The 14,046-nt window shown below is 34.7% G+C and overlaps 2 protein-coding genes across 4 annotated transcripts in view; one reads left to right on the top strand and one right to left on the bottom strand.

The window, feature by feature from the left end:
* Positions 1-10,344, top strand: part of LOC308687442 (interferon-induced protein 44-like) — a 31,526-nt gene extending 21,182 nt beyond the window's left edge. For 2 of the 3 annotated variants that reach the window (XM_081359997.1, XM_081359998.1), the window contains 8 exons: positions 229-294; positions 4,656-4,727; positions 4,858-4,891; positions 5,276-5,480; positions 6,642-6,791; positions 8,684-8,855; positions 9,253-9,353; positions 9,608-10,344. In XM_081359997.1, the coding sequence (XP_081216123.1) occupies positions 4,679-4,727; positions 4,858-4,891; positions 5,276-5,480; positions 6,642-6,791; positions 8,684-8,855; positions 9,253-9,353; positions 9,608-9,808 (912 nt within the window). In that variant the 5' untranslated portion in view covers positions 229-294; positions 4,656-4,678 and the 3' untranslated portion in view covers positions 9,809-10,344. Of the gene's footprint in view, positions 1-228; positions 295-823; positions 974-4,655; positions 4,728-4,857; positions 4,892-5,275; positions 5,481-6,641; positions 6,792-8,683; positions 8,856-9,252; positions 9,354-9,607 lie in introns of those variants that run through there. The other variant, XM_081359999.1, reaches the window with a different exon arrangement.
* Positions 10,345-11,685: 1,341 nt separating this feature from the next.
* The window catches only part of pdia2 (protein disulfide isomerase family A, member 2), a gene marked incomplete at its 5' end in the record, with an annotated part of 4,678 nt that continues 2,317 nt past the window's right edge, over positions 11,686-14,046 (bottom strand). The window contains 5 exons of the mRNA XM_081362356.1: positions 11,686-11,914; positions 12,013-12,165; positions 13,078-13,259; positions 13,781-13,901; positions 13,980-14,044. Of these exons, the coding sequence (XP_081218482.1) occupies positions 11,849-11,914; positions 12,013-12,165; positions 13,078-13,259; positions 13,781-13,901; positions 13,980-14,044 (587 nt within the window). The 3' untranslated portion in view covers positions 11,686-11,848. The remainder of the gene's footprint in view (positions 11,915-12,012; positions 12,166-13,077; positions 13,260-13,780; positions 13,902-13,979; positions 14,045-14,046) is intronic.

The raw sequence follows: 14,046 nt of genomic DNA, 5'->3' as shown, positions 1-14,046 counted from the left end.
AACCACCTACTACTTTAAACTTCAAACTTTAAACTTCAAACCACTTAAAGCTTTTAAAACTTCTTCAAACTATCTGGTCCAGCTTTCTCAAACTAACTTAAAGTTCTCGACAAACTTTTTAATCTAGCCTAGTTCATAACTCCTATTGCTCTTTGATTCTGACCAATGTTAAAGCAAACAATGAGAAGCAGTTAATTTCAAAACTGAAAGTAACCACTATGAATTCAGTCAGTTACAGGTGAGGTTCCTGAAACAGAGAACAAAGGCGTCATACGCTGTCAGACTGACTAAAAGGTAGGACTCATTTCACCTTTTCTCAAAAAAATTAATTGTAATCGTTCTATGGTGGGTACAGTAGTTTACTATATACCACCCATATAAGTATCTGTCCCTCTGTGGAAACTTAAAATATGCAATAGACTTAGTGCTATTTTACAAAAAGGATGAGTTGGATAATAGTCTCAAATACACTATTCTTTTATAAATGATACTGGAGTGATAACAGCAAGAAGCGTGTTATGAACTGTTGTAAACAGTTTGATGTGAATAGATAAATGATGAATAATTTTATTTGCCAGAATATGCAGTTATGTTAAGTTAAGTTTTATTTCATGACAAAATGATTGCTGCTGTGCTATTATGGCAGAAAATGACAAAAATATCATGCAACTGACTAATTTATAAATGTTAAATGGGTCATGAATTGAGAAATAAAATATTCCTTGATCTTTTAACATATAAGAGGTCATTGTACTATAAAAATATACTGTAAGTTTTAGAACTCAAAACTATAGACGAATCCGACGAGCGTTCTGTGTAGGCTGCCATCTTGTGGCGACGCCATTACTGAGCTGTTACTAGTATGTGTAAACAAACCTCCGTGATAACGCAAACGCACCCTCGATGACAGCTACAGCCAGGCAGAATGACTTGTTGGGTTGATGATGTTAGTGGCCTCCAGTCACAGATGAAGGTACAAACGATCTTACAGATTATTTATGAAAATAGCTTGGCAATAACTATGCTAGCTAGGCAAGCTAACGAGGAAACTATTAAAAGATCTGTCCATTTGGCAACAATAAATAAATGCATGATATCAAATAAACGAATTCATGTTTTTCATTTGTGACCATTATTTATCTCATTTTCACATTTCAAAAGGAAAGGGTAAGGTACAGCTAACTGCTAGCGTTGTTGGTTCTCAGAGTGAGAGTCACAGTCAAGCAAATACAGTAATGTTACTACTGCCCCAACGCGCCCCTTCGGTTGTTTTAAAGGTATTCAAGAGTATTTTCTCCTTCGCCTGGCATCAACAAAATGCCAACTACAGGTCACTGATAGAGGGTCAAAAAAATTATCTGAGCTCCGTATGGGTTGGTCAAATAATGCACACTCTACCAGATGATAAATACATATGTCTTAAAGGACCTGTCCGATTTTCACAGACCATTAACAACACTTATACTGTTCAAATAACTCTACAGAGGAAGAATAGTAAAGTTGTAGATGTAACGTTAGTGACAGTCGTAAATCGCGGGCTGTTTATTCCAGTGGACGCAACCAAACCAATAGGAGGCAATACGCTGATTTCACGCAGCCGCCATTTTGAAATCGAAAGCGAGGCTCCGGTGGGAAAAACCCCGGAAGTAAAGATAAACAACAATGCCTTTGGACTACCAACCTGAAGCTGCTGCCGCGATTTACACTTTTGGATGTTAATATCCAATATAGGATATGTATATAGTTCATTCCTGCTTCTTTTTTTACTTTCTGAATTATATAAAAAAATATTTTATTTATAAATGAATTTCACTATATATAGTCTAAAGTATGAAAGAAATGTATGTACAGTTTTAGAATTGACACAACATCATTAAACACAACAATACGCCATCGCATTCACGACTCTCCTGTGATTAAAGGCGACACTTCCGGTTTTCTTCCCACCGGAGCCTCGCTTTCGATTTCAAAATAACGGCTGCGTGAAATCAGCGTATGGCGCAACGCTACCCAGCAACAGCTCAGTAATGGCGCCCGCTTACTTCCGGTAGTTTCGCCGGATTCGTCTATAGTTAGCATAGATATAAACACTAGATGTCGCCTTGTATACGGCAGTTCATTGGAACGAATGCGTCAATAGAGCCGCCATCTTGGAACAGGGGAGCCCCTCCTCTTTAATGCATCAGCGTCAATGTAGGCAAAGGTCTAACGGAAATAAAATCACCATAAATCGTCATGAAATGCGATTTTCTAGTTTTTATGGTTCGTTCCAACGGTCAGTCATGTATTTATCATTGAGTCCAGAGGAAATTTAAGGTTTTGATATTAAGATAATTACTTCTTTTTCAAAATATAATGCATAGTGCTAGTAGGCCTACGTTTATTAGTCACATTCTTCCACTTGAGTAAACTTAGAATAAACTATTGCTATATAATACATATATAAATGAGCAAAACTTGGCCACTAAATATTTAATATTCAATTATTTTAATGATCACAATTAAATTTTTTATTTTATTAAATTGAACAAGCGCAACATTCAGCATTCAATCAAATATTCTAAAAGATGTTTTATTAAGAATAATGTTATTTCAACATAATATCTCGTTATTTCGACATAATATGTGTGCGTGCAACAAGCAAGAAGTGCATTTGTAAATCCGGTGACGCGTGCATTGATTTTTATTAATAAACTTCTGACAGTGTCGACTCGGCTGCAGAGATGAAGTTGACGATCGCCATCTCCGTAGTGAACGCGCCTAGAGAGAGAAATGCACATAATGGATTACATAATCAGAGAGTAGCCTAGCTTTTTTCTTTCGTTTTAAATTATTTCGTTTAAAGACTATTTAAGCTTTGTGTATTTGATGTATTTCTCATGTCTGTGTGAGGCATAGGCTGAGTTTCGTTAAGTTAGGATGAGATGCGCTCCAGTTAACGTGCAATAAGTAAGTTACCGCCTCCATGATTATATCAACAAGCAATTTGTTGATGAATAAAATTTATTAAAATTAAGATACAATTTATACAAAACGAAATTCACTTTAAAGAAAGGCTTTAAACAGTTGACATTTTCACAAATTTCAGTGTCCTTCGACACCTCCCCTGTTTGCAAGGAAAAGAAACAAGCCCTTGAGCCCACTGTCCTTGTGCAAAACGCACACATACATAAGATTTGCGGAATTCTATGTATAATAATCATGGATGTACTGTTTGAAGATTGACAGGGAGAGGACCAGCATACTATTAGGACTGTACTTACAGGGTTTTTTTTTATTTTGTTATTAAAAGGTTTGAGTACAATCGGTAAAAAATCAAAAGTTAGGAACAACACAGCACATGCAGCCAAAAATGGGTATTGAGGATCAACTCCTGCATATTGTACATTTTAAACACAAGAGTTATTTCAAATAATATCTAAAGAATATTCACAGTTCATTAGCTGTGCGAGAATCACAGTTCATTTTCTTCCTCCAAGCAGAGAAATGTACACTGAACTTATAAAAAAACAACTTGACTACTACCATCCACAGAGTAAATGTAATCCCATGCTGTCTGGTTTAGATTTCGTTCGTGTGAACATCCATACGCAGCACAAAAGTCCGGTATCATCCATAAAATCGAAGTATAGGCGGAGATAGCAGCGTTACCTAGCTACTTCATATGGCAAGACCCCTGTTCAAAGATGGCGGCGGTTTTGACGCATGTTTAGAACCCCAAGGCGACATCTAGTGTTTATATCTATGTATAGTTAGCTAGCCTGACTACGTCAGACTTCGTACTTCCGCTCAATTTCATTTCGCTACTGTACTCAGTCTGAGACAGCTTCAGACAGAGCTTTCTGTTTGCCACCGGTCTGGAAACAGCCGGGCCAATCAACGAACAGAGGGCGGGCTGAGAGCCGTGACGTACACGCTGATTGTACCGTGGATGCGTAGATTTACTTCACATAATCTGCAAAAGTCGTTCACAGCCATGTTCACTCCGGTATTTCGCTCGATGGTTTTGTTTTCGCATCATACATGTGTTTACAGTGAAAGTTAAAGTCCCCATGAAATCAAAATTGACCCTATTTACTTTGTTAGCGCATATTACTAGTCTTGTGGTGAACAATTAATCCGTGCAAGAAAATATTTAAAAAAAAATTTTTTTTACCATGGTAATCTTTAATCAAAATCTGAAAATGCCCCTCCCCTCTGCATTGGAGGACCTTCTCTGATGACGTAGGTTTGAGGAATTGGTTTGGGCAACGCTTAACCACTCCCCTCAAACCGTTAGTCTGCTATACGCGAGAGATGGAGAGGAGGAGCGCTAGAGTAAAACCCTGCCCTCTGTTCAATATTCCTTTTCACTGGGAAATACGTCATAACACTGGAGAAAAGTCGTTTGCAACTTCCGGTTCACGGGGACTTTAAATGCGGCTGAGCATGCGCATAACATACGCCATAACCAAACGTTATGTGATTGGCTTACGGGTAACCAATGATTTTAAACTTCAGACAAGCGCCCCCTAGCAAGAGAGAAAACACTTCTCTGTTATGCCATTCCAGACTCTGTCTACGAAGCAAAGTGAAGTAGCAGAGTCTGGTATTACCAGGCTAATAGTTAGCTGCTTCTGCATTTAAATTATGTTATCAAATATTTTTTCTTATAGATAAGGACAAAGGTGTTGCTAGGATGTGGCTATTTAAAAAATCCCCAAACCCCGATCCTCCTCCATCTCCAGGTAAATGCTGATTTTATGAAACAGTGCTTAAATAATCTTGGAACTCAGCAAATATATTGTGCAATAATGCAAAAATAAAATAAAATAAATAAATAAAAAGTTTAAATGAATTAAATATTCTTTTTGGTAGAGTACGATAGACCCTGGAGGTCCATGGACTGGAAGTAAGCTCTGAAAACTGTTTCCTTCCTATACACGTTATGCTTTTTATTCAACTCTCTGGAATATTTGATTCTGAATTGTCAATGAATTGACCACTAAACTGAATGACCATTGTCTCAGGCAACAAATTGTGCATAGACAATGAGCAAAATAAGCCTTTACAAAAATTTTTATAATTTCAATTCTGTGTAATTCTATTCAGTTCTGAAATTCTATTTGCACACTTTTATTCTTTATATTAAATTGTATTTGTCATACAAGTTAAGATGTTTATTTTTTTCATTTGTTTCTAAAATGGCAATGAATCTGTTCAACGTATTCTGCTTATAACATACATTCATAGGCCAACAGTATGTGTTTCCCACCTTTTAAAACTCCCTGTCTAGTGAAGATAGACAAAACCTTTTGACAACAATAAACAAGTTCCAACCTGGGAACAAAGAAGTCAACACTCTCAGAATTCTTCTGCATGGACCACAGGGTGCTGGAAAATCAAGCCTCTTCAACTCTGTGAATTCTGCTCTCCATGGGCGCATCACTACCAGAGCTCTGGCACATTCAGTAGCTACTGGTTGTAGTTTCACTTTGGAGGTAAACATATTGATACCGATTTATCAACTTGACAGCACTAGTTAATTAAAAAAAAAATACAGAAACAATTTTTTTTTAAGTCTGAAAGCATTGAATGAGATCCCACATTGATTTATTATAGCTTTGCAGTAGTAACAAATAAATATGATATTTTATTATATGATATGATTAATATCATATTTTTAAATATGGTTTCATTATAAATCTAGTGATTATCTGATTAAATTAGATATTTACCATCTGAATCTAATCATGTTATGTCAACAAATGGAAAAGTCAGCCAGCTATTTAATTTATTGTGTAGTTAGTCCCAACAACAAGGGCGCCTAGCTTTTACCCCAAATACCATACTTTTACATTCCGTTATTGAAAAACTGTTGCTTTAATTACCTTGAACAAAACTGAAAATAAATAACAAGACCTTTTTCTCAAAATACAGTCAATAATTTTATTTGGTTCTCTTTTACTACATAAATCTACAACATAAAAAACAAAAAAACATTGTTGCTGTGATGGCATAAAGGATCAGCCAAATTTGTTGTGAAGAAAAGTGCTGAGCTGAATTTTTGTGCCATCTAGTTTGAAAGATAATTTAAAAGAGAATAATGTGTATTTTAATCAAATGTGTATTTTAACCCGGTGCACCTTTAGCCCTGTTGTAGCCTACACATTAGTCACAGTTTGATACATACCTCGGTTTTGGGGTCACGGTTCGATACTAGTTTGGTAAAAAGTGCCATCTACATCTGAGCCTTCACCATTCCACAAGGAGAGAGCGATTGAGTCTCACCTGCGGCTTCCCATTTGCCATTTCCAGGACATCACTGGACTGTAATGACACTTCCATGACACAAATCAGCACAATGGCAGAAACAACTTGAAATAGTCATTTATGGTCATACAGACAAGACATCATTAAGGGTTTTTATTTGTGTTCCAATATGGTGCGCTGCGGCTGCTATGAGTTGAGTGCGTTCAAGATGGAAATAAATAGGTTGCATAGATATAAGATCCTTCAAAAATATTTATTGGCTTATACAGTCGGCTTTAAGAGAACCAATCAGCTGATCGGAGTTTCATGACTGAACAATGTATATTGTGTGTGTGTGTGTAGTACATTTATAGAAACTGAATTGAATTTTGCTTAAATGTATTTTTCAGTGCAAAACATATAAAGTGAAGAAGGACAGGACAGGCTCTTTCTTTCCCTTCACGTTCACTGACATCGCCGGTATACACAATGAATGTGGATCAGTAAAGACTGATGACATCAACAAATTATTAAACGGTCACATCAACGATGGTTATTTTGTAAGTGAATTTAATTTCATTTAAGAAATGTGAACATTAAGAGTTTTCATAAATCGGTATGATAAACTTTACAATTGCCACATGTTGAAGACAACAGTGGAAATTAAAAGCCATGCAAAGCCATCAGAAGAATCTTTTAAATGTGTTAAAATTCCAGATTGGCATTGATTTTTAGTGCAAAAGAGTATCATGATTGCAACACTAAAATATTTAAAGTTGTATATTACAGTTTAAACTTTACAGTTCAAAGTTTTTTTTTCTTCATAATTCAGCATTTGTTCCAGTTTATTCAGTGCTTCAGTATGAAGGACTAAAAATGACAGAACGAAAAATAAATAAATAAATAAATAAATAAAAGTAGAAATAAATAAATAAATGCAGAAATAATAGTAAAAATAAATACATTTTGGTAATATAAATGGCTATTTCTGTATTTTTACATGTATTTATTTATTTATTTATGCATTTCTATATGTATTTATTTATGTATTTATACATTTATTTATATATTTATGTATTTATATATTTATTTATTTATATATTTATATATGTATTTATTTATACATTTATTTATTCCTACATTTATTTATTTCTGAATTTCAACATTTCTACATTTATTTATTTCTGTATTTCCACATTTCTACATTTATTTATTTCTGTATTTCCACATTTCTACATTTATTTTTCCCTGCGCTTGTATGCTAATTGACCAATGGCTAAGCCACGCCCCCAAACGCGATGAGCCAATCACAGTACGCATAGCTAACCCAATACACTTGGACATTCTCTGCTTCCTCGTCCATTGCAATGCATTGCGGTTATCAGTTTTCATTCGTTTTTATGTTTTTTCTTGTCATTTTAGCTTTTAAACAGTGTGTGTGTGTGATTTGGGTTGGGTGACAGTTGTAGGTTACAGTTTGACAAGAGTTTACAGTTTGACAAAAGCACAATGTTGTGTTTTACACAAATATAAGTAGGCTAAACACTTTGCAGTTTTAATTATGTCCTGTATGAACAAAATGGAGTATGTTTTTATGTTTCCACTGTTCGATCGCGCCCCGGCGCCCGCTCTCTGACACACACACACACACACACACACACATCCAGCATGCAATCTTGACATCGCAGCCTGTTCTTCTGCGCTCCCACCAAACGCGAATAGAGCGTCAAATTCGCGCGTATCCGCGTCTAGTTCGACGCTTGAACATTTTGAATCCAAAGCGAATAGGACGCGAGCGTTTGAAGCGAAATAGCACCAAACTGTGACGTCACTGTGAACTGTAAATCTTTGTTCTGGAGCTGAAGCTTATCGACCTTCTCAACAATAAAATTATTAATATAACCCTCCAATGCATATTTAAGGCCCTTTTGGTGACATTGAGATGATATATAATCTTTCTGTCTATAAAAAATCATCAATTGCCTCCTGTGAAATGTCTCCTACTGTGACAGCTGCCAAAGCGCCTGTTACCGACTGAGTGTTAACTGAGTGAGTGAGTGGAGGGGGCGTGGCTTAGCCATTGGTCAATTAGCATACATGCGCAGGGAAAAATAAATGTAGAAATGTGGAAATACAGAAATAAATAAATGTAGAAATGTGGAAATACAGAAATAAATAAATGTAGGAATAAATAAATGTATAAATAAATACATATATAAATAAATAAATATATAAATACATAAATATATAAATAAATGTATAAATACATATAGAAATGCATAAATAAATAAATAAATACATGTAAAAATACAGAAATAGCCATTTATATTACCAAAAATGTATTTATTTTTACTATTATTTCTGCATTTATTTATTTATTTCTACTTTTATTTATTTATTTATTTATTTTTCGTTCTGTCATTTTTAGTCCTTCATACTATTGTCTCTTCAGTTTAACTCACATAGTGCAATTACTGAAGAAGATCCAAAGTACATAAAGAACCCCACTGTGAAAGACAGGATTCACTGTCTGGTGGCTGTTCTTCCTGCTAACACTGTTTCTATGATGAATGAGGGCATAATTAGGGAAATGAGAGAAGTTCGGGAGAAAGCACGAGACTTGGGTAAGTCATGTATCTATACAGTACCTTTATTCGCAAAAATACCATGTACAATTAAGTGTGCAAGTTTTCATACCTCATTATGAGTTTTACAGTGTAAGATTATTACATAATTTATACACATTTAAGAGATAAAAGATCAGATTTCTTTATAGCTCTACCCTTCAGAAACTACATCATTCTATCTGATCATCCTGTTTATAAATGTTTACACCCCCTTGGCTCTTAATATCGTGTGAGCATCAGTGAATATTTGCACCTTTTGTTCAATTGTCCTCAATTGTGCACTGGGTCTCAACATCATAGCAACTGTGTGGAAAAACTTAAATGTGCAAAAGATGTGTAAAAGTAGTTATTTTGTATTGTGGAATATTTGTAATTATTGTTCATTGTACCACAGGCATTCCTCAAGTCATAATCATGACCAAAGTGGATGAAGTATGTCCACTAGTTAAAGAATATCTTAAGAAGATCTACACAAGCAAAAAGATAAAACAGAAGGTACTGTGCTTTTTTCATTTTTTTTTACCATGGTAAATACAGTAATTTTGGCTTTGGTATATTACAGTTTCTTGTCGTTTCCATTGAAAATGAAAGGTTTTGATTATATATAATAATGAATTATCAATGTGGGATTCTAACATTGCGTATCGCATGTGACAGGTGTGACCTGTATACTCTCTTCTCTTTTATTTATTTTTGTACCTATCTATTTTTTAAAATATATATATAATGTCTATATGTTCTCTTTGCAGATGGAGGAGTGTTCTTGCAGACTGGGTGTTCCTGTGAACTGCATTTATCCTGTGAAGAACTACCATGAGGAACGTATCACTAACACAACAACTGATATTCTGATTTTAGATGCATTGCAAAATATTGTCAACTTTGCCAATGACTATGTGGAGGACCAAGTAGACAATGATGTATGCCTGCTTAAAGTTGACAATGAATAAGAGTCCTGACTTCCATGTTGAGCAGGAGGTTTTCTTGACTGGACAAATTATGCATGCAGTGATATAACAATGCTATAGCCATACATTAAAGTAATGCAGAAGACTGTGTAGTAGTCACTTACATCTGCGGTTAGTGGTAGTTTCTATTTGTATAACAATACTATTATAACAATATATCAGTATCCAGTAAACAGAGATAAAGGTATTTACATGTTGTTTTAAGAATAATGATGTAGCTCATAATCAGGATGTAAACTGTATTGTATGTTTAAAATAATTTCCTTTAGGGTTCCATATGCCTTTGCTAATATCAGTAATATGTAGCTAATATGTGATAGTTTCTTTCTCTGTGGGTGAGGTATGCTATTCAAACTGCTTTTAGAGATTAAATAATCCACATATGCTTTATGTATTTTACAAGTCATTGTTCTTGTTATATTGTGTTATTTTGGGTTTAAGGATATTCAGATGTATTGTTTGTTGCTGTTTGCTCTTCTCATATAATAAAAATTTGTGGAAGGGCCCTTCCTAAAGGGATTCAGTTGTTCATTTTCGTTTGGAAACGGCTCTTTAATGGGTGCAAAAACACTTTTAGGAATTTGCCCAAAGTGTGCTAAAATCAATCCCTGCTGATCTGCTTTTTCTCATGCAATGGCTGCATCCGAAAGCAGAAAAATTCGAACTCCTATCGAAGAGGAATGTGCCTTAGGTTGAGTTAAAGCATTAGTTAACCCAAAAATGAAAATTCTGTCATTAATTACTCATCCTCATGTCGTTCCGAATCCATAAGACTTCCGTTCATCTCCGGAACACAAATAAAGATCTTTTAAATTAAATCTGAGAGGTTTATGTTCCTCCATTGACAGCTACGCAACTACCACTTTCAATCCCCAGAAAGATATTAAAAGAAATCCATGTGACTCCAGTGTTTAACCTCAATTTTATATAGTGCCACGAGAACTTTATTAAGAGAGCTTTTAAACATAATTTATCACTATATTTTAATTATATTTTTTACTTGTGAAAATAAATATTACATCAACAAATTTACTGTGAACTCACAAAATGCAGTTTTCTGGTGACATTTTACCACAAAATCAAAAGATAAAAAAAACAATGTTTACATTTCCCATTATTCTCAATGATGATTAGGTTCTCTCATAGCAGGCTATCAGTAATTTGTATTGTATTAGCCTACATTAAAAACAGAAAAAATACTGTAATACAATATGTGTAACATTTAATTCTGCATACTTTAAATAGTAAAACATACCACTGTGATGTAGTGATACCTTATATTTATATTTAAAAAAAATGCCATTACAGTAATCATTTTTTTTCAACATAAAATGTTATTCATTGTCATTTAAAAAAGAAATATTTCTTAAAAATATGCTCTTTTATTTAAAAAGAAAAAAAAGAAAAGAAAAAAAGGAGGCTTCAATCCAGTCATGTTTTTGACAATTATGTGAGATTCACCCATACAATTTTCTCAAGCCAAATAGTTGTTAGGTTCATATAGTTTTGGCCACTAGAGGCCCTCAATGTGTTTCATTTCAGTTTCCCGCTTTTGTATCATGTGTTATTGTTCTACCTGTGACTCTGTGAGTGTATTTAGGTTGCTCTGTTCCTCCGTGTTTGATATGTTAAAACCAAACTCTTCTGTCTTTCGGTAAATCCCTCTTGTGATTTTCTCTGGATTTATGACATTAAGTGTATTCCCTGATTGAGCTCTCATTCCTGCAACTGTTCGCCACCTTCTACATTTACCCCTCACAGTCTAGTTCTAACCTCTGTCCTTACAATACCGACACTGATAGTGTCCAACTGATCCCACACCACAGAAATAAATTATAGACCATCAGGACCATGAATAAAACCTTTACACATTAAGCTATTTTTATTCAATTTAGTCAGGTATGTAGTTTGTTGTACAGTGCAGAGAAAATGACATTAATCTGATAAAACACATTTGGCTCATGTTGCATAAATCTCACACTGATCTGGTTCAGTACAAAGGATTTGATTTATGCCTTGTTTTTACAGCTCATCTTTGCTTGTTTCATTGGAAGATTTTGGTGACTCTTCTATCGATTCACTTGACACCTGAAAAGCAGAAAGAAACACCAACTTTATTACTCAAATCAAAAAGTGCACCTAATATCAGGCTAAGTAATCAATCCAACTGTTGGCTTTTGACTGACCTCATCTTCATTATCATCATCATCATCATCATCGTCGTCGTCGTCGTCGTCGTCCTCATCCTCATCTTTGCTCTCTTCTTCTGGTAACTCTCCTCCATTATCCAGGAACTTTGAGAATGTTTCCAAATCTCTATTTCCATCATAGTCAACAATCTGATTTAAAAAAGTATTTTAAAAGCATTTTTCAGTACTGCCATTCTCACTTAGTTACAAAATATCATAAGAAAAACAACAACATAGGTCTATCATGTTTGATGTCCATTTACAATATATCTGACCAGTTAAATGTCAAACTTTTTTGTTACATTTCTTTGGGGCGCATACATTTAAACGTATAAATTTAAGTTAACTGTAAACCAAATGTACAGAACTAAAAAGAAAAAATATTTCATACATAATATATATTTTGAAAAATGATTTGGACTCTAAGGGGGCGTTTACGTAAATCTGTGTTCACAACACAGTTTTCAAATAAAAATGAAAAACTTTTTATGCCTTTTGGCCATTAACTTACACATCAACAGAGTTTTGAAAACAGGTTTCAAATTGCAAGTTTTTGAAAATGATACTGTTATCGTCTCTGTGTAAACAAAAGGCTATTTTTTGAAAATAGTGAGGTCATGCGCATGCGTATTAGTACGTGTGGTGTTTCTTTGTGATGAGACATCGCCATCTACTGGCCTGGCATGCATACTACAGTGTTTTTAGTCATTTTCACGGATCCGTGTGAACATGGATTATTTTGACAATTTTGTCAAAACTTTTCAGTTTTTAGTACATCGTTGTTGTGTAAACGTAGGCCTACACAATAAATCAAAAACATTTGAGGTTGTGTTCCAAATTTGAAGTTGATATCACAAAAATGTAATCCACTAAAAGGTTTTAAAATACCGTTTCAATGTTCGTCGGTTTTCACAGGATTAATTTTTTATGGTTTTTGAATGATACCCAATTTATGATGATTACTAAAATATGTGATAAAGGCAATAAAAAGAGTGCCAGGTGTCACACTACAAAGACACTGATAGGTAACAGGCTTTAGAGTGTGTAGGTATTGTTGCGAACCTTCTTTTCAGTCCCAGCAGGAAAGTATTTAATGGTGGGAAATCCCTGTATAATGACATCTTCCACATCGTTTTCTGTGGCATCCATTTTTGCAATTATTATGTCCTCATGGTCTTTGTACTTCTCTCCCAACGCATCCCACACAGGAACCAGCTGCTGACAGTGACCACACCATGGGGCATCTGTGAGAAGAAGGACACAAATGATAAAGTCGGCTGAAACGGAAATTGCGATTGTCTTTTCTTCCCTGTTGTGATGACAAGCTATATCTGAGTAAAACGACTTCTCGATCAAGGAAAAATGTAGGGTGGCACTTGAATTTGTCTATGTGGAATTGATTGGATCGTTGGACTATTGTGGTTTGCTATTGGTCGATCTCATGTGAGTGACAGGTTGTCCCGCCCTCACGGCAGTAAACACGTCATCAAGGAAGAGAAGTCGTTGCAAGAAGGAGGGGAAGTTATTGTGTTTATAAATTATGATGGCATGTGATTTAAAATAAATAAATAATGATGTGTGCGGATAAATAATTTATAATAGAAATTGTCAATTTCGATTTCATGCTGACTTTAATGCTACTATTAAATATGTGTATATTTGAGCCTAAGAAGAGCTAACTTACAAAATTCCCTTCTGATGTAATATAAAAGTAACCCTTGTACATGCTATTTGTTGGAAATAAAGCATTAAAAAAAAAACTTACAAAATTCCACAAATACGTTCTTAGTCTCATCAAAAGCCACTTCGTTAAAGTTCTTCCCTACAAGAACTTTAACCGGATTCTCATCCCAGTTCTCAGGAATTTCTTGAGTCTTCAAAAAGGGCTAGAATAAAGTGCAGATTGTTTTTTAGTAGGCAGATTTAGAAACTTGATCAATATTCAGTAATGCTGCATTACACACCTTCACTGTCCCATCCAGAACACCCTGGCAAAATGTTCTCAGCGTGTCTTTGTTAATGGTTGATTCT

Source organism: Scardinius erythrophthalmus (assembly GCF_964197995.2).
Source record: "Scardinius erythrophthalmus genome assembly, chromosome: 3".
Taxonomy (NCBI): Eukaryota; Metazoa; Chordata; class Actinopteri; order Cypriniformes; family Leuciscidae; genus Scardinius; species Scardinius erythrophthalmus.
The sequence above is the reverse complement of the archived record's forward strand: the minus strand, read 5'-3'. Positions and strand labels throughout refer to the sequence as shown.